Source organism: Perognathus longimembris, chromosome 9 (genome assembly GCF_023159225.1).
Source record: "Perognathus longimembris pacificus isolate PPM17 chromosome 9, ASM2315922v1, whole genome shotgun sequence".
Classification (NCBI taxonomy): domain Eukaryota; kingdom Metazoa; phylum Chordata; class Mammalia; order Rodentia; family Heteromyidae; genus Perognathus; species Perognathus longimembris.
Genome location: NC_063169.1, coordinates 55,505,005 through 55,525,192, shown reverse-complemented (window position 1 = coordinate 55,525,192; position 20,188 = coordinate 55,505,005). Strand labels below are relative to the sequence as shown.

At 39.6% G+C, this 20,188-nt stretch overlaps 1 protein-coding gene across 1 annotated transcript in view; it reads left to right on the top strand.

Moving 5' to 3' along the window:
• The window catches only part of Txlnb (taxilin beta), a 47,751-nt gene that overhangs the window by 13,219 nt on the left and 14,344 nt on the right, over nucleotides 1–20,188 (top strand). The window contains exons 3-6 of the mRNA XM_048354193.1: nucleotides 1,228–1,319; nucleotides 6,390–6,560; nucleotides 14,398–14,592; nucleotides 17,066–17,185. Coding sequence (XP_048210150.1) covers nucleotides 1,228–1,319; nucleotides 6,390–6,560; nucleotides 14,398–14,592; nucleotides 17,066–17,185 — 578 coding nt within the window. The remainder of the gene's footprint in view (nucleotides 1–1,227; nucleotides 1,320–6,389; nucleotides 6,561–14,397; nucleotides 14,593–17,065; nucleotides 17,186–20,188) is intronic.

Below are 20,188 nucleotides of genomic sequence, written 5' to 3'. Positions count from 1 at the left end.
GCTTGGTGGTAGAGTGCTTGCCTAGCATGCATAAAGCCCTGGGTTCAGTTCCTCAGTACCACATAAACAGAAAAATCCAGAAGCAGCGCTGTGGCTCAAGTGGTAGAGTGCTAGCCTTGAGCAAAAGAAGCTCAGGGACGGTGACTGGGCCCTTAGTTCAAGCCCCAGGAATGGCAAAATGCCTAGAATAAAGAAGAACAATGGGGACAGAAAAGAAAAATGCTGAAATTCATAATTATGATGAGTTTTTAAAGTAGCTTTGAGGTCCATCAAGGAACAAAAAAAAAAAAAAAAAGAAACCACCAACAGAAATTAAGACCTGGATGGGAGAAAGGAAGACCCAAGAAGGTAAAGACACAAAAAGACTGATGGAAACAGCTTTCCCTGTCTTAACTCTATTTCCCTTTTATATCAGTTTGATTCTGCTTGGTAGAAATTATGATCAGAATTTTACCACGCAAACCTTATAGCATAGGCTTTACACAGAGAGGAGAGAATTGGTTCCCAAATAACGTGGAACAAGTAATACTGTGAGAAGGGGGTGGCGGTGGGGGGATGTGCCCAGCTTACTCTCCCGCCAAGGTTCTCTGCTTTGGGGCTATAACTAGCAATTCCATGTTTCATACTGGCTGTTTCACTCTAGTCAGGAAGCTGTTTTGCAGGGTTTTATAAAAAAAAAATTAATTGTAGAAAAGATATTTATTTTTTCATAAAGTCAGTGTTTTGATGCATCGTGTATCTTTTGAAAAGTATAACTCCAGGAGGGAAAGTAACAATTCTCCCATGAATCTGACCTTGTACTACATACAATATCACAAACTGCTCCGCTAATCGCCACTCTATGGCAGGTAGCATTTTTTCTTTTTTTTTGGCCAGTCCTGGGGCTTGAACTTGGGGCCTGAGCACTGTCCCTGGCTTCCTTTTGCTCACGGCTAGCACGCTACCACTTGAGCTACCGTGCCACTTCTGGCTTTTTCTGCTTATATGGTGCTGAGGAATTGAACCCAGGGCTTCGTGTATGCATGGCAAGCACTCTACTGCTAAGCCATATTCCCAGCCCCCAGGTAGCAGTTTTTATAGGGGAAGAAAATTCTATCTGAGGCTCAGATAGGTCAAGTGATTTGGCCAAGATTGGTAGTAACTTAAAGTAGTCAATCTGAGATACCAACTCATGTTAACTGAGTACAATTTCAACACTCATATTTTAAAATATCTGTTTTTTTTCAGGCAAAGAAGCCAACCTGCTAATGCAGACTCTGAACAAGCTGCAAACACCCGAAGAAAAGCTTGAGTTTTTATTCAAGAAGTATGCTGAATTGGTAAGATCTTTTTTGGGGGAAGAAATATCTAGTCTCTTCTTAGAGCTGAGAAAAGAAGACTGCTAGATTTCATGTACTTCATTATACACTAGAGCTGGTTACTTCATACAATCCAAAGCTAGAACTTTTAAAAGAAGAATCTTTTTTAAGGAAAAGAAAACCTGAGAAATCACAGCAAAAAGAAGAGAGGATTAGAGTTTGCTCTGTTGTTAATGGTGTTTTATATAATTGAAATTTGGGGAATGAGAGAGAAAAGTACAGATAATTGGAAAATGTGAATGTTTTAAAGTTCCTTTTGACTTTAAAACAAAACAGAAACATACCCAAAACAATGATAAGCAAAGCTTACATTTTCATCCAGTCTTAGAGTTTCCAAGGGTTAAAAAGAGAGGAAATCAGAGATTGAGGTAAATGCCATCCTCTTGAAATATTCTTGTTTGGTCTGGCCCATTTCTGTACTTCCCTTCCATTCTTCCCCTTCCCTACAGTGTGAGTCCTTCAGTGCTCAGTTCTGGAACTGCCTTCCACAGGCAGCTGCACTCTCAGTAGTTAGGGTCCTGGGAGTAAGGAAAGCTACTCCAGTCCACCCAAGGGTTCTGGCATGGCAAATTGGAGTAGCACTCTAGAATCAGCCAATGGAAGAAAGGGGGAGGGGCTTAGTGAGGATGAATTCTCACACACACCTACTGAGCTGATGAGAGAGAGAAAGTGAGAGGGAGAGGGAGAAAGTGAGAGGGAGAGGGATAATCATTGCTGAGATGTTGAGATGTCCAGACATGAACCAGTGACAGGAAATGAAATTTAGGTCTGCATAATCCAAGAAAAACTTAACTCTAGCCAGGCACTGATGGCTCATATCTATAATCCTGGCTACTCAGGAAACTGAGATCTGAGGATCCCAGTTCCAAGCTAGCCAAGAAAGGAAAAGGCAAGGAGACTCTTATCATCAACTAAAAGCTGGAAATATAGAGCTGTGGCTCAAGTGGTAGAGTCCCAGCCTTGAGTGACAAGGCTAAGGGACAGTGCCCAGGCCCTGAGTTCAAACCCCAGTACACACACACACACACACACACACACACACACACACACACACACATTTAAATATTAGAAAAGAAAATCTTCCTTCAGGGAGCTTGTTGAAATGCCTCTCATCTCTAGGTAGATTTATTTTACAGGTAAAGAAGCTCCAACTTAGGGCCACTTACTTTTTAGAGCCTCTAGAGGATCTTAGACTTAATTCTTCCTTCTTAATTATTTCCATTTCTTAAGAAGACCATCAAAACTGACTAAACCTTAGGCCTACAAATTCCGTAAGCCTGTGAATGGAGTGGAGTAAGTGACTTGCAGGCTTTTTCACTCTGACTTAAATCCTATACTCTTTATTTAGTCTCTCTTTCTACCACTTTGAGTTACAACACCACTTCCAGATTTCTGGTGGTTAATTGGAGACAAGTGTCTCATGGACTTGCTGCCCTGGCTGGCTTTGAACCACAATCCTCAGATCTCAGCCTCCTGAGTAGCTAGGATTACAGGCATGAGCCACCAGTGCCTGGCTTGAATTATTTTTAACTCACCAACTGCATTATGGCAGTGAAAGAACACTGAGTACACAAAACTTTATTTTTTTAACTCTAATCCCATCACCTAAAGCACCAATTTTTTAAATGCATGCTTCTTTCTAGTTCTGCTAAGGATACATCTTAGCTGATTTTCAGTTTCCTGGCTTATATCACAGATATTTTCCCAGGTAGTTTACAATTTCCACAAGCTTATTTTGTAAGTATTATGTCATATTCATTCAAGAATGGTGCCATATACCTATAATTCCAGTCCTCTGTAGGCTGAGACAGGAAGTTTGCAAGTTCAAGGCCAACTTTAAAACTCAAAACAATCAATCCAGAAAAGTGGCCCTCCAAAACCACTGAATTTCCTTTTTGGTATGGAAAAAAAAATCATAAAGAATTTCAAGGGCTGGGGATATAGCCTAGTGGCAAGAGTGCCTGCCTCGGATACACGAGGCCCTAGGTTCGATTCCCCAGCACCACATATACAGAAAACGGCCAGAAGCGGCGCTGTGGCTCAAGTGGCAGAGTGCTAGCCTTGAGCGGGAAGAAGCCAGGGACAGTGCTCAGGCCCTGAGTCCAAGGCCCAGGACTGGCCAAAAAAAAAAAAAAAAAAAAAAAAAGAATTTCAAGGGTTTTCTTTTTTAGATGAAAGCCTATATCCTTTAGGACATTAGGATATTCACATAGAAAATGTCTGAAATGTAATAATTAATACAGAATAAATCTAAGACTATAAAGCTGAGTCAAATTGCCACTCTGACTTTCTCATCCTTACAGTCTATTATCAACCACTGAAATCATTAGCAAACATAGATAAGATCACTCATAAAAGAGGAAACCTCATGACCAACTTAAAAATGGCCTAAGAAAAAGTATTTTAATTTTCTTAAGTTGGAATTTCTGGTACTTCCTTTTAAGTATATAAAAGTTTTTAAAGTTCCAGTGTACATAAGAAATGATACTAGTACAATTCTAATTTATTATTTGATACTAACTTTACTTTGGTAACTTGGTAAAAGAGAGAGAAAACCTGAAAGATTGCAGATAAAGTCCTATATGCCTGTTACGATTCTGTAGTCAGCCACAGCCAAAGCCAGCACTTGGCTGAGGCTGATTCAGTTACAATATGTTCACTTTCATTCATTAAGAAACCCCATACACTCACATGCATTCACATAGGCATGAATTATTTGAGTGCAATTATCTACAAAAAAAAATCAAAAAAGTTAAGAGGTTTTATTTCAGAGCAAACTGAAGTACAGCCAGTTAAATTTTACCGTTATATGATCTTTTATATAACTGAAATATTAACTGGTCAAGTACAAATCATCAGTCTTCCAACTTCTAAAACACTTTTCTTCCTCCTGACCAGAAATGGTTTTGCTCATTTCCAGGGGACAACAGGTATCTGTCTGGAGATGGTTTTAGAAGTCAGAGCTGGGGCTGGGGATATGGCCTAGTGGCAAGAGTGCTTGCCTCATATACACGAAGCCCTGGGTTCGATTCCCCAGCACCACATATATGGAAAACGGCCAGAAGGGGCGCTGTGGCTCAAGTGGCAGAGTGCTAGCCTTGAGCAAAAAGAAACCAGGGACAGTGCTCAGGCCCTGAGTCCAAGGCCCAGGACTGGCCAAAAAAAAAAAAAAAAGAAGAAGTCAGAGCTGGATAGTGTTATCAGCATACAGTGAGCAGGCGTCAATACTGTCAAACAGCCTGCAATGTACATTGTTTTGAACAATACAAAATACGTGATCCAACATGTCAATGGTGTTGAAGTTGAGTAGCCTTGACATGTACTTTAATCTTCAAAAGGTAAAGTCTAAATCATAATGAGAGTCACAACATGTGAATTTCGAGGAACAATGCCATTTATAATCCCAATATAATCATGGGAATCAATTGCAGCACTGTAGAATGATTATGGTACAAAGTCAAAGAACACATCTATCATATAAACAGGAGTTTAATGTGAGAAATGTAATTTTAAAAAATCTTTGATTTCCAAAAAAATCATAAATTTCAATCAATATTTTTAGTAACATGGTTCTTGGGTTTCTTTTTGGTTTTTTGCTCCCCCCAAGTTAATTCCCCCAACAAGTAAAAATTGTACATGAGTATGAAGAATATCAAATGTGCATGCTCTTGGCTTAAGCTGGCAAGCGTTTTGTAATGGTTATTTCCATGTGGTGGAAGGAGACGAATAAAGCAAAAATGTCAACATTCAGATAGCTCACAAAGAATGAATTCTTTTCAAAACATTTTAAAACGAACACCATGCATCCAAGCCTGTGTGGTATGTGTATGCATTTGCAACAAGCTTCTTGGAGGTACCAGGAACAGCTGGGGTCTCGCGGCATCCCAGGGTTTGTCTTTTCTATTAGCCAACAAGATCATCCTTTGGACTAGTACGTCTCTGGCTTTGGCACTAAAGGAATACACAGGTGCACACAAAAGGCTGCTGCATGAATGTGGCCACACCACTGGTCTCTCTGGAACATTCCATCTGCTAGTTTCTCTCTGGCGACTCTGAAGGTTGATCCCCTACCTGGATTAGTATTCCATGAGGATGTTATCAAATGTAGAAAACAAAACACACACACACACACACACACACACACACACACACACACACAAAAAAAAAAACTGCATCCAGTTACTACATTTCTGATAAATAATAATAAATACTTTTAGAGTAAAAGTGTAGCCCATCTAATATCTGGAATATATTTCTCCAACATTTCCTTGTTTATCTGAAATTTAAATTTAACTAGGTGTCCTGTGTTTTATCTGGCAACCCTACCCTAGAATTTTAGCATCCCAGGATGGAAAGCACAGGGGTAAATTGGTTTCATTTCACATGCCATCTGCGATTGCCAGAGACAAGTGCTTGTGGTGTCTTGGCTGTGGGCACCGAGAGCGGGTGGGGGCTGGGTAAGCAGGAAACAGGGTATGTCACAGATATTTGTGTTTCGTGCTGTTGAGTTATGCCATGGTTATTTCTGACTCTGGTGACAATTCATCTCTTCTGAACCTTTCCCACACCCAAAATACCCATACCCAAAGCCTAAAATTATAAAGAAGATTCATCCTTTGTTCACCAGTGGGTCATTTTTCTCTTTCCTATTTAAAAAAAATAGCACTAGAAGTTTGTTTTGAGAAGGACTTAGAAGAAGGGAATTATAACCCAAGCAAATTGCTCACCATTGTTGGAATGAAGGGCTTTGTCACAAATTCTGCTAGATTTACAGATTCTGAGATATGTCTTGCTGTACAGTTGGACTCAGGAAAAATAGCTCTAGAGAACAACAACAATAAACAACAACAACAACCAAAGAAGAGACTACTACGTCTAGTAGTTAAATAGAAAACCTACAGGTATTATGCTGTTAACATTATCTACAAGTATTGCAAAGGTATAGAAGAATGGATAAGAGGAAAAAGTGTTTCTATCATCCCCAAAGAGACTCCAGTCAATTTTGTTCCCATTTGCATCCCCCACCTTTAGCTGGATGAACATCGCACTGAGCAAAAGAAGCTAAAACTCCTGCAGAAGAAACAGGTACAAATCCAGAAAGAAAAGGACCAGTTACAAAGTGAGCACAGCAGAGCCATCCTTGCTAGAAGCAAACTGGAGAGTCTGTGCCGGGAGTTACAGAGACACAATAAGACACTGAAGGTATGTGTTACCCTGCTGGATTAGTGACATGCTTGCTTGTAGGCTACATAGACATTGGCCTCTGCTACCTGTGAACAGAACATGAGTCTAGCCATCAGAAAGCACTGAGTTTCATCATTTGCTTGCTTGTGACAGTCAACACATCATTTTTCATCCTTGACTACTCTTACCCATAAAATGAGGATTTCTATGAATTTCCCTTTGTGGTTGGGGGGAAATTAGGTAAAGTTCCATATTTTAGGAACCCACAAGTACCTGATACAAAGTAGGTCCTTAATAAAACGAGAGCAAGTCTTTTTACCTCCTTACTGTGTTGTATTTTATAAGGTAGTCCTTAGTTTGCTGTTTAAGACATTAGTAAAACCTCAATATTTTATATGATATTAAATTCTGCCTGACATGAGACAGATCCAAAGCTAATTGATAAGAGAAAATGAGATTGAAAGCCAAATGTCAATAGCTAGCTGGAGTAAGAAAAAAAAGAGCTACTTGAAAAAAAATCACTGGGACTCTTCAGACTTAATTATTCAATCTAAAAATAATAGACTGATCACTTCATTCAGTCTGCATAGGGGTCATTAATTATAGTATAAGCCCCTAGCAGTGTGGTTAATTTGATTACATGCAGACACTAGCTCCATTCAATAAAACAAGATTCTGGGCCTTCTACAATAATGCTGCCTTTGTCCATAGTTTCCTTTCAGTGGAAGATTTCAAAGCCTTGGACAAACAGTAATTAACTAGACACGAATGGTTCTGTGAGGTAGTTATTACTGCATGTAGTTAAAGGAGATACTTTAAGAAATGATGGCACGAAGGACTATGAGACAGCCAGGCTAGCGAAGGACTGGGAATGGTTGTGTCATCCTCAACTAAGATAGGTGTCCATGTATGGTTTTCTTTGCTTGCCTAAGTTTCCCAACGCTTGAGGAAATGCCATACCGTGAGGAGAGGCCGATTAAATCAATCAGGTGGGAAAGTGTTTCAACAAGGAGATTTAAAGGAAGAATGATACTGCTTGGGCCCTTCGATGACATGGAGAGGTAGAATGGTAGAAGTGGCAAAGATCTTGGCGGCGTGTCCACATCCCTGCAGTAACTGCTTATGGCTACAGACAATGAAATGACGCCAGCTGTTGTGGACAGAGATGAGTCTAACCTTCACTATCTTCAGTCTCCACAGACAACCTGTGATGAGTGGAGGTATTAATGACATGGCAATCCCAATCAGTCATTCTAGGCCATGGCTGCTTTAAGCATCAGAATTAGGATTCACATTCAAAGTATTTCTAATTTCTTTCTGCTGTTCTTTGTCTTTGACCCATAGGTTTTGTTTAGAAATACTGTTTAAATCTTATAGCTCACTGTAGATGGTCTGTCTTGATAAGCATCTGGGCCACCACCGTGGAGTTGTATACCCCAGTGACATTTAGTTTTAGATCATTTATACCTTAACTGAATTTTTGTCTAATTGGTGATGAATGGATGTTAAAAACATTACTCTAGATAATTGTTGGAACTGTCAGCTTTCAACCATATCAACTTTTGTTTCACATATTTTGAAGCATTGCTACTAAGTATACACACAGTCATAATTGTTTTATCTCCTTGATGTATTGGCCATTCTTTTGTCTTAGTAGTTCCATTATCTGATATCAAATTAGCCACTTCAGTTTTCTTCCCCCCAAGTTATTTCCTTTCATCTACTTACTTTCAACCTAGTCTATAAGTTAAAGTCTATCTCTTATAGGGAGTACATAGTTATACTTTGCTTCTTTTCATTTGCAAATATATTCCTTCAATTGGAGTGCCAATCCATTAACATAGAACACAAAGATTGATGTGATTAGATGACATGGCTTCTCTCTTTTCTGTTCCTGTACTCTTTTTCTATCTCCCTTTGGATTATTTATAATTTAAAGATTCTTAAATTATATTTAATGTCTTAGATTTTTTTATGCTACCTCTGCATTATCTCCAGTGCTTGCTCTGTGATTACAATCTACATTCTTAGCTTTTCATAGTCTACCTGGAGTTCAATACTATAGCACCGCAAATAACATGTAGAGTCATCACAGTTAAAGAGACCTTACTTTTTATATTTTGCTTAAGCTATGTCTTCCATGTGTATACAATTAGACTCTTGTATAAAGCCCATGCAATTATGTTAGACCTTGTTCTTAACCATCATGCATATTCCTTTAAAAATTAAAGTCTAAAACTATCTTTGTACATGTACTGAGATATTTAACATTCCTGATGCCTTTTAATTTATTTACCCTCAGCCTGAAGAACTTGTTAGTACTTGTCAAATGGTACAGTTCTTCTAGCAATCAATTGTCATCTTTTTTTCATATTCTGTTTTTTATTATTATTAAGGAGTTATACAAAATGGGGTTGTAGTTCCATAAGTCAGATAATGAGTACAATGCTTCTTGGACAATGTTATCCCTTCCTTCACTTTCCTCCCACCTCCCCCCTCCTATCCCTGCCCATAATAAGTTGCTTTGTTCGTTTTTTTAACATAGTGCATATTGAATACCATGACTGCATTTGTTCACCCTTCCTCTCTCCATTCTGGGGACCCCCTTTGTCTTCTTTAAAATGTCTCTCTCTGTTTTTGGGCTGGGAATGTGGCTTTATACTACAGTGCTTGCCTAGCATGCATGAAGGCCTGGATTCGATTCCTCGGTACCACATAAGCAGAAAAAGCCAGAAGTGGCACTGTGGCTCAAATAGTAGAATGCTAGTCTTGAGCAAAAGAAGCCCAGGCCTGAGTTCAAAAGACCCTTTTTTCTTTTTTCTTTTTTGCTTTACTACTGGAAACTAAATTTATTAGCTATAAAGTTCAGCATTAACAGGACTTCTTTATAGTTTTTTTCTTTAAGCTTTATATAAATTGTGCACTATATTCTAGCCACTATAGTTTCTGATGAAAGTGTATGATATCTCATTCTCTGGCTACTTTCCGTTGATTTTTCCCCCTATGGTTTTTACTGATTTTTGGCTTTCAGACCTTAACTATTTTATGACCAGTAACAGTTTTCTTCATATATATCACATTTGATATTTGTTAAGCATTTTGTGTCTGGATGTTTTTCATCAAATTTGGGGGATTTTCAGCCATTATTTCTTCCAATATTCTTTTTCCTCCCTCCCTCCCTTCTTTGTCCTCTAAGATTCTAAATCCATGTGTGTCTTTGGATACTTTCTATAGGCCTTAGAGACTCTCACTGCATTGGTCATCCATCCCTCTTGCTCTTATATCTTCAGACTTAATCATTTCTATTAGTCTATCTTCACCTTTATCATTTCTTTCTTCTGTAATCTCTATTATATTGTAATCTCTATTATATTGTAAATCCATCCTGTAGTTTTAAATTTCTGATTCTACAATATTAAATTGCTCATCACTTGAGTCCATGTTTTTCCTTTACATCACTGAGCAGAGTTACAATACCTATATAAAAATTCATTTCTGCTATTTCCACATCGAGACTATTGTAGAATAAGCCTACTCTATCTTTTCTTTTGACAAGCGGTCACTTTTTCTTAGTTTTTCATGTGTCGAGCCATTGCCAATTATACCTTGGCTATTGTGACTGATGTCCTGGAAAATGTGGATCTCACATTGGCCTTTCTTGGCTGTGATGAAATACCTTTGAGAAATCAACTTGAAGGAGGACATGCTTTCTTGGGATCATGGTTTCAGTCTATGGTGACTGGCTTCATTGTTCCTGGGTTGTGGTGAGGCAGAATCTCATGGTGAGAAGCAGGTGGCTAAGCAGGTTATTCCACCTTGCAGTGGCCAGGAAGCCAAGAGCCACACCCCAGTGACCTACTTTCTGCACATGGGCTTCACCTCCTAACAGGCCATTCAGCTATAAACTCTTCCACGGATAAGTCCACTTGATCCCCTCATGATAGAAATCACCTCCCCAAAGCCCATCTTTCACAACATGAACCTTTAGGGTACAAACTTTCTATGGAAACCATAACTGTATTCCTTTGAAGAATATTGACTTTTTTCCCATCCAATCAGTTTAGCTAAATGAAAGCTACAGTTCTTCCTTCCTTGGACAGTAGCTTAGCTCTCGGTTCAGTTCTTTTTTTCTAAGCTGGGTTGCTTTGGGTCTACCCTGCACAGGTGTGGCTCCGAATCAAAGCTTTGAGCCAGACTTATTCATGGAATTTAGAATTCTCACTCTCTCACTGTCCTCTTCCTGGAACTCTCTCCTCCATCAGTGCCATTGCTCAGCATTCTGTACTCTTGTTCTGCAGACCAGAGAGAAGGTCAGTTTCCTCGGAAACTTTTACTGGCAGGTATCAACTTGCCTCCCGGATCAACCTGACTTTCTTTCATTCCCAGTGGGTTTAAGTAGCTGTTTCTTGCCTTATTTGGTCCAAAAATTGTAGATGTTATCTTCAGAAAGTTCAACTTGGTATGGCCTTTTTGGCTATACTAGTAAGACAGTGTCAGCTCCTGAATTTAACACCCATATGTGAGGATACGGAGAAGACACAGACAACGCATAGTCAATCTTCCTACCACCATTAACTTTAACCTTCCAGGATCCTTATTAAAATTGCTCCTCATTAAGGTAAAAACCCACACAAAACCTTAACAAGCTAGAATAGTGTAAAAAAAACAGTGAAAGTATAACTTGCTAATTTTAACAAAACACTACATATATTTGAAGTAATCAATTTGAGTCTAAAATAATATTGGGAAAGGCCTGCCTAGTACAAGATGTATCTCAGGGAAAAGATTCTGGAAAGGAAATAAGTAACATTAGATATCATAACACTGGATTTTACATGTGCAAAGGACAACAGCAGTCATCTTATCCAAGCCACTCATGTGTCTGTGCATAAATTAATAATTTGCCAGGTAATTAAATAAATATTAACTGAGTACCTATAAACTATGTGCCAGGCATAGCGCAAGTTCTAAGATGCACAATAAGTTACAAAACTATTTCCAAATTCTGTCCTTAAATCTTATTTACACTATTGATTTTTCTTTTCACTTTGAATAATGTATTTGATTTTAAAAGATAAAATCTTGTCTCACTGTCCAAATGATTGCAAAAAATCTTTATCAGTGAACTCATATGTGTAAGATTGAGCTAGATTATTTATTTATTATTTATTTGCTGTACTGGGTATTGAACTCAAGACCTCACCCTTGCCAGATAGGCACACTTACTGGTTTGTTGCTATTTGTTGTTTAAACTGATCTTTATTTTAATGAATTTTTGGAATTATGATGACTGAAGTTCTTTCCCCGCCACCCACCCCATACACTTACAGTTGAGACACAGACTCCGGACTTTTCTGTATTGGTGATTGTTGAGATAGGGCCTAGATTTGTCTCATTGAGACAATATATCCATCTCTAGATTGATTGATTGATTTACTTATTTAAGTGGTTGTAAAGCTTAAACGTAGGGCCTGGGCACCATCCCTGAGCTCTCTTGCTCAAGGCTAGCACTCTGCCACTGTAAGCCACAGCCCCACTTCCAGTTTTTGTGTGGTTAATGTGAGCTAAGAGTCTCACAGGGATTTTTCTACCCTGGACTAGCTCTGAACTATGATCCTTAGATCTCAGCCTCCTGAGTAGCTAGGATTACAGGCATGAGCCACCAGCACTCGGCTCTAATTTTTTTTTTCCATTGTAGGGCTTGAACTCAGGGCCTGGGTGCTGTCTCTGAGCCTCTTTGGATCAAGGCTAGTGCTCTACCACTTGTGCCACAGCACCATTTCCAGCTTTTGAGTAGTTAATTGGAGATGAGAGTCTCATGGGGACTTCTCTGCCCAGGCAGATCTGAGCCTCCTGAGTAGCTAGGATTACAGGTGTGAGCCACCAGCACCCAGTCAGATTTATTTTTATCTCATCGAGAAACATAGCCAGGTAAGGTGCTATAATCTGTAATATCAACATTCAGGAGGCTGAAACATGAGGATCAAAAGTTTGAGACATACTGGGCTCCATAGTAAAACCTTTTCTCAAAAAAAGAGAGACAAAGAAAAGATGAGAATGGAGAAAGAAGGGAAATGGAACACCAGAATAGGAGAGGAGAGGGGAGAGAAGACGGCGGATGGGAGAAAAGAGGAGGAGAGAGAAGAAATGTCCATTTTGTGGCCAGGATTGAGTGTGGTACAGAGGTTTTCCAGGACTTTAGTGCCATCCTAACACCTGTTCCTTGCCCTTGGTGGCCAGCTTCCCTGACTCACTTGGGGATGGGATCTTCATCAGTTCAACTGGAGTTCAGATCATGGTCTGTCGTCCTGCAATTCAGAACTTCTTGACCTCCAAGCTTATCAGAAACAATGAGAGGGCAGTCACTACTGCATGTATATTGAATTGCTCTTAACAGATAGCAATAGTCATTTTTAGTAAAAAAAAATATATATATATATATATAATAGGCATTAATTCAGGGAAATAATATATTAGTTTATTTCTTCATATTTAGAAGTATAACTACTTTTCACAATATACCTGAGGAGTTATTGCTAGACAAAGGATTATAACAAAACTGAATTTAAAAACTGATGGCCATGTCAGAGATAGGAAATGTTTTAAAATTGTATAGAAAAGATGAAAACCCAGAGATAAAATGTTTCCAGAGCACATATTTTCAGGATCAGTTTTTATTTTGATCACATTATTCTATTATAATAAAAATTTGTGCAATTACTCCTGCTAAAGTAATTATTTCTTTTTTAAAAATCCCATTATGTAATTTGAACTTGGTAGGCAACCAAATGCAGTATATTTTTACTTGCCAACAATGAGGCAAGCTTTCATATTAACAATCAATCAGAGCTGAAAGGAGTCCTAAAATGCCTGTATCATTTGTCATCAGTATAAGTGTCTATCTTTGGTATGATGTACCAAGATCAACTCCTTTTATTCTAAAAGAATGAAAAGAATAATCACAAAGCAAATAATTCTCAGTATAGATGTAGAAGGAAATTGACATATTATTAATGGTAAGAAATGGAGAGTTTTTATTTCAGGGGGAAAGAGAACAAAAATAATATAAAACTAATTTGTAATTCTCTGTTAAGCAAGGAGCAGGGAGAGATCAGATGTTTTATTTTAGAGTTAAAGAGACTTAAAACTTAATGTTACTTTTGGATTCAAATGCTACATTGAATATTTGAATTACTCAATGTGACCCATAGAATGATTTTTCTTCCAGAAATAAAATATCCAACTTACTTAGAAATTTTCCTTTTCTATTTTTGAATAGCTTTTATTGACATATAGCTATCTTTGTTTCCCTTAAGCTTTCTGGTGATTTTTTTTCTTGCTAAGAACAAGTTTACATTACCATAACACATTTATAAAACCTAGGTATGACAATTATGTGGTTAATACGACATGGTTTTTTGATAGAGAAATATTAGCTCTATCACTCTTCTCCCTGTACCTTTCTATAGGAAAAAAGGAACTCGTGATCTGTCCTATCAATCAGTAAAGTCAAGTGGCCTTTTCTCCAGGCCACAGTCTAGAGATCAAAGCTGTGTGACTGTTTGTCAGAATCACTACAGTTCATTTATGCAGCAGGGGACCCATCATCTTTTAAACAAGCCTATTCATCATCAGGATCAAATTCAAGGTCCTCCCAGCATCTGCTCAGAGCGACTGTGCACTTAGCTGTGGAAACCTCTGCTCATATATTTCCTTTTGAGACAGGAAAACCTCAGGTCTAGAGGACTGAAAAAATTCCATTTACGCTACACACTTGGTCCTGTTGGTGATCTTACCCCGAGTTCTCTAGGCCTACACACCAGCTTAACAAAAACATTTGGCTTTTTATTCACAGGAGGAAACCCTTCAGCGGGCACGTGAGGAAGAAGAGAAAAGGAAAGAGATCACAAGCCATTTCCAGACTACCCTTACCGATATCCAGGCTCAGATAGAGCAACAGAGTGAGCGGAATATGAAGCTTTGTCAGGAGAACACGGAGCTCGCAGAAAAACTGAAAAGCATCATCGATCAGTATGAGCTTAGAGAAGAGGTGAGAACCACATCAAGCTCTTTGAAGAACTGCACATAGATCTAGACCAGGGTTGGGAAGGTGGGGAACTTACTTCAAAACAAAAGTTTCCGCCAACCCTCTTGACTGATGAATGGTTAGGATTGGATTTCCTTTACATCCAGACAGATGGTACTTACAAAAATGCCTGGCAGAAATTCAAACTGGATTTCTTCAAAACAGAAATCACTGTAAAGGCAGTCAGTAGAAAGTGGGAGGCTGTCTTATCTTTGGAAATAATATTTCTCAGCCTTTTAAAAATGCTCTCTATATAGACAAAAATAGCTCTCATTTTTAACAAAAAATCACTACATCATCTAAACCAATCTACATAACTCATAAGCTAATACTAATATGAATAATGATTATAACAATGATATCATTTAGTTTTGTCAGGCAATATGCTAAGGGCTCTACTTTGTATACAATGTCATTTAATCATCTCAGCCTCTTTTAAAAAAAATCAAACAGACTGGGCTGGGAATATGGCTTAGTGGCAAGAGCGCTTGCCTCCTACACATGAAGCTCTCGGTTCGATTCCCCAGCACCACATATATGGAAAACGGCCAGAAGTGGGGCTGTGGCTCAGGTGGCAGAGTGCTAGCCTTGAGGGGGAAGAAGCCAGGGACAGTGCTCAGGCCCTGAGTCCAAGGCCCAGGACTGGCCAAAAAACAAAAAAGCAAAAAAACAAACAAACAAAAAAATCAAACAGAAAAGACTATATTTTCTATGTTTTGCATATGATAAGCAGAGGCTCAGAGGCAAAAGTCACTTGTAGTCACAAAAGCTAAGATTGTTTTTTTAATGCTTTCGATGTTCTTAAGACCCCAGATGGCCCCTTGGGGAATTTGTTAAGATTATATTCCTTTCCCTATCCTAGCCAAATTTTACATCTGCCTTAAAATATAACATAACATAGTGAAAGTGACTCTTTGGGCAATATGGCATGAAAGAAAAAAAGGAACCGGAGCCAAGAGCATATGGTCCCAGTCGTTTGGTAAGCAGGAAACTCTGCACTGTGTACCAAAATGCCATGCAACCACTTTATCAAGCTCAGTTCAGAATGGAGGTTCAGATAAAGAAGAAGGGAAGGTGTGAAAGGCAATTGCCCACACTCTTCAGAGAGTTTCAAATAGGAACCGCCTGGTAGACTAATTGTCTATCCCCACAATCAGTTCTCTGTGAAGCCTAGGGACAGAATTTCACATGGCCTCTTTCTGATGGGACATCCTCGTGATCAAGTGAGTCTTCTCAGTGAGGAAAAGTGGAAACTTCACTTTATCTAGCAAGTCCAGAGGTAGGTGTGTGGATTTGCACATCTGCAAATCCATTCATCTGTGGCCCTTGACCTTGCCATCTTCACTTGTGGCAGTCAGCTTTCTGTGGCTGTAACAAATATGTGTTGTAGTACACTTACACAGAGATTTGGCTAGAGAGCTTTGGGGGTTCCAGTCTAAAGTCCATTGGCCCCACGGATTCTGGGTCTGTGGTAAGCATCATCATTGTGGTAAGCGTGGAGCCAAAGCTGTTCATTTCACAGCATCCAGGAAGCAAAAGAGGAAGGGGCGGGCTCCATGATCCCCTTCCAGGGCACACTCAGTCAAGCCCCACCTCTGACATTTTTCTACCACACCCCACTAACGGCAAGTCACACATTAGGCTTTCAACACATGGCCTTTGAGGACCATTTCAGGTCCAAAGGACAGCACCAGCCCACCAGACCAACAGGATGGAATTTGGGGACCTGGGACTCATTCCTATACACAGGACCACATGGTGGTAATGCACGATTTTCTAACAATAGTGCAGATAATATGCATGATATAAATTATGTTAATGTGTGGTTAAAAGAGCCAAAATACTACGAGATAGTTCTCTATCACTCCCAGTATAGATCTTTGTGATGGCTAGCTTAATGACACCAGGTCAACTACTTACTAGGTTTTGTTAAATACTGTTAGGATCTTAGCCATGCACTAATGGCTCATGCCTGTGATCCTAGCTACTCAAGAAGCTCAGATCTGAGATTGTGGTTCAAAGCCAGTCCAAGCAGGGAAGTCTCTGAGACTCTTATCTCTGAGACTCAAGTAATCCCAAGAATGCTCCAAGTAGAGCTCTGGCTAAGTGGTAGAATGCAAGCCGTGAATGAAAAAAGGACAGTTCCCAGGACCTGAGCTCAAGTCCTAGTACTGGCATGCATGCATGCACATATAAAAACATGCACACACACACAAATTAATAAAATTGATCAAATCTTTAGGCATCAACATGGCGGAACTCTGGCCCCTCTACCCTCATGGCTACCATTGCACAAGCAGCAATGCCAGTGTATTTATTCCACCCCCTCCCCCACTTTTTTAATCTCAAAACAGAGAATCTGTGTTCATGTGAATTATTTTTGTTTTAAGCACTAATAATAAGCTATATTTCCTGTGTGTTCTTTATTTTTCCTTAGCATTTGGACAAAATATTTAAGCACAGAGAACTGCAGCAGAAGCTGGTGGATGCAAAACTTGAGCAGGCCCAAGAGCTGATGAAGGAAGCAGAGGAGCGACACAGTCGAGAGAAAGAATATGTACGTACCCTTTTAGTTGGTGTGCATACCCAGTCTACCTTGGTGTCATAGACTCTCTAGCAAAGTTGTTTACAATCATAGATAAAGAGCACTAGATGGGTAAAGGAAGAGCTCCTCGCTTCTTTGGAGTACTACGTGGGCCAGCACTGTACAAAGTACTATATGCTACTTTTCACATAAAATACTCAACAACTATTCAGTAAATTTTTTTAAGCAGCTGTCATCTACCGAGCACCATTTTAGGTATCGGGGTATAGTTATGAACAAGATAGAGAAGGGTTATCTCCCTTCAGGCAGATTAGAGTCTGGCTAGGAAGAATCAGGTAATAATTTTCGATAATACTGCTATCTGTTAGAAAAATAAGGAAGAACTGAGAAGGAAACAAAGGAGAGGATCTGCTTTCGACTGGGTGATCAGGAAGGCCTCCCAGATGGGAGGAGAATGCTCAAGCCAAGCCTTCCCAATAAAGGGCCATCAGCTTACCCAATAAGTGACCTCCAGTGCAGAGTCTGCAGCAGCGACCATGCCCTTGTCATGAAGCAAGCCTGACCTGCTCCAAAAATAGCAAAAAAGTCAGGGAAGCAAGAGCAAGTTGACCAAGTGGGGAAAGGTTTACAGTAAAGTTGCAGATGTAAGCAAGTATCAATACTACGTTGTCTTCCAGGCCTTGGAAAGTGGCACAGAGCCAGTCATGGTGGCACATGCTTGTAACCCCAGTATTCAGGGGGTTAAGGCAGGAAGATCTTGAGTTCAAATCTATCCTGGGCTACATAGTGAGTTTGAGGTGAGCCTTAGTTACAATAGGAAGAGTCTATCTAAAACAAAACAAAACATAACAAAACGTATTTTGGATTTTACCCTAAATATAGTGGAAAATTAATGGGCTCTTTTAGGAAAGGGAATGACAGAATCTGATTTGCATCTGTAATGGACTCATTTGGTTCTTGGGTGGAAAATGATGAGGGAATTGGCAGCTGAGATGGAAAGATGGAGATGGATAAAAGTTATTGTAACACCAACAAGCAGTGTGGTTGCCCTAAAGATGATTATGAAGAAAAGTGGAGCCAAAGATGACTCCTGAATTTTGGAAGTTAAGCAGTCATATTTCCTGCTCTCATTAATCCTAAGCATCTCCTAAAAGCTTGAGATGAAAAGAGCAAGGTTCAAAGAAGATATACCACTTATAGTCATGTACTACTAAGTGACCAAGTTGAGTTTCAAGTCCACATGGAACCACCTTCAAAGTCCGGGTTCTCTGAGACAGTACCTCACACGCAGGTGTATCAGTTGCTGAGAGAGAAGTTAAAATACAGTCAATGGACCAATAATTCAAATCTGGCCAATGAACATTTGAGCAGAAGCTTCTGAATGTGTTCAGGGCACATTTATCTGCTGCTTTTTTTTTTTTTTTTGCCAGTCCTGGGCCTTGGACCCAGGGCCTGAGCACTGTCCCTGGCTTCTTTTTGCTCAAGGCTAGCACTCTACCACTTGAGCCACAGCGCCACTTCTGGCTGTTTTCTACATATGTGGCACTGGGGAATCGAACCCAAGGTTTCATGTATGTGAGGCAAGCACTCTTGCCACTAGGCCATATTCCCAGCCCTACTCAGGGCACATTTATCTAGAATCATTCCAGAATGGCTTCAAATAGTAATCGTGTAATACCTTCAATGTGCCAAAAAAGAAGAAATTTTGGAGAATGTAAATGTGTGGCTATTTCATATCAGAAAGTTACACTCTAAGAAATGAATCTAATCTAGTCCTTTTTTTTTTTTTGGTGGTACTGGGGTTTGAACTCAAGGTCTTGCCCTTGCTTGCTAGCCACTCTCCCTTTTAAGTCATGTCTCCAGAGTTTTCCTTTTTTAAAAAAAATTTATTTATTAATTAAATTTTGTTGACAAGGTGTTGTGCAAAAGGAGTACAGTTGCATAATAGGGAAGCGTATACATTTCTTGTGATATGTTACACCCTTGTTTTTCTTTCCCTTCCCTAGATCAGGTAGACATATATACAATATACAGTGTACCAAAAACATATACGTGGTATACGCCAAAGGAAATTCACCTAGGACTTTAAATATAATGTCAACAATAGAGTTTGTTAGTCTTAAAGAAAGAAAACATCCAAGTATTTCTCAAAATCCAAGGAAACCGACACCCTCTTAGATAACGCATCCTCTATACAGGGCAGCAGTACTTCCGTATGGAGTACATGAGGCGTGGCAAAGGGAGAATAAGACAAAGATGCAGGGGAGAGGGCTGGGAGAGCAGATGTGGAGACACAGCCTTAGGGAGAAGCTAGCTCTCTACCAGATTTGTTTACCCTGGTTTAGCAAAATGGCAGATTTGAGTCAAAGATAGGAGGCTCCCTGAGGCCTCAAAGCTGTCCCTGGGCTGGGCTTCCAGCGCAGAGCCACTTCATTAGGAGAGTAGGCACCACGTCTGAGCTGGGGATTGAATAGCTACCACCTAGCTCCAGGAGCCATGCCACCAGTCCTACCTGGCTGGCTCAAAAGGACCACTGCAGGTCTACTTGCAGCCACCCCAGGCCTCTCCTAGCGCCAGGCATACTTTAGCATAATCTTTAGGTGATAGCATGGTTGTTTTTAAAAAATAACAACTAGCCATCTTATATGGCACATCATAGATTGTGAGTTTTATATAATCTAATGCCAAAGCCACAGCTCAACGTTAAAATGGATACATATATTTTACATAAGTGCAGGTTTATGCTATGCTAATGGTACCTTTTACAATTCAGCCCAGCCAGGACTCACTTCTGACCAGCTCTGACCGGGTTTGGAGGTACCCGCCTGTAGGAGAGGATGAAGCCTCTTGCTTTATAAACATCCAGAGGACAGGATGTAGAACAGTTGGCCAGATTTCTGTGTTGTTGTTTTTTTCTCAAATTATAATCGACAATACTCTGAGATGCTGGGTGTTTCCTATAAGCGAAGGATCCAATCTTACCCTATACTTTTTAAATCTTACCCCCCAAGAAGG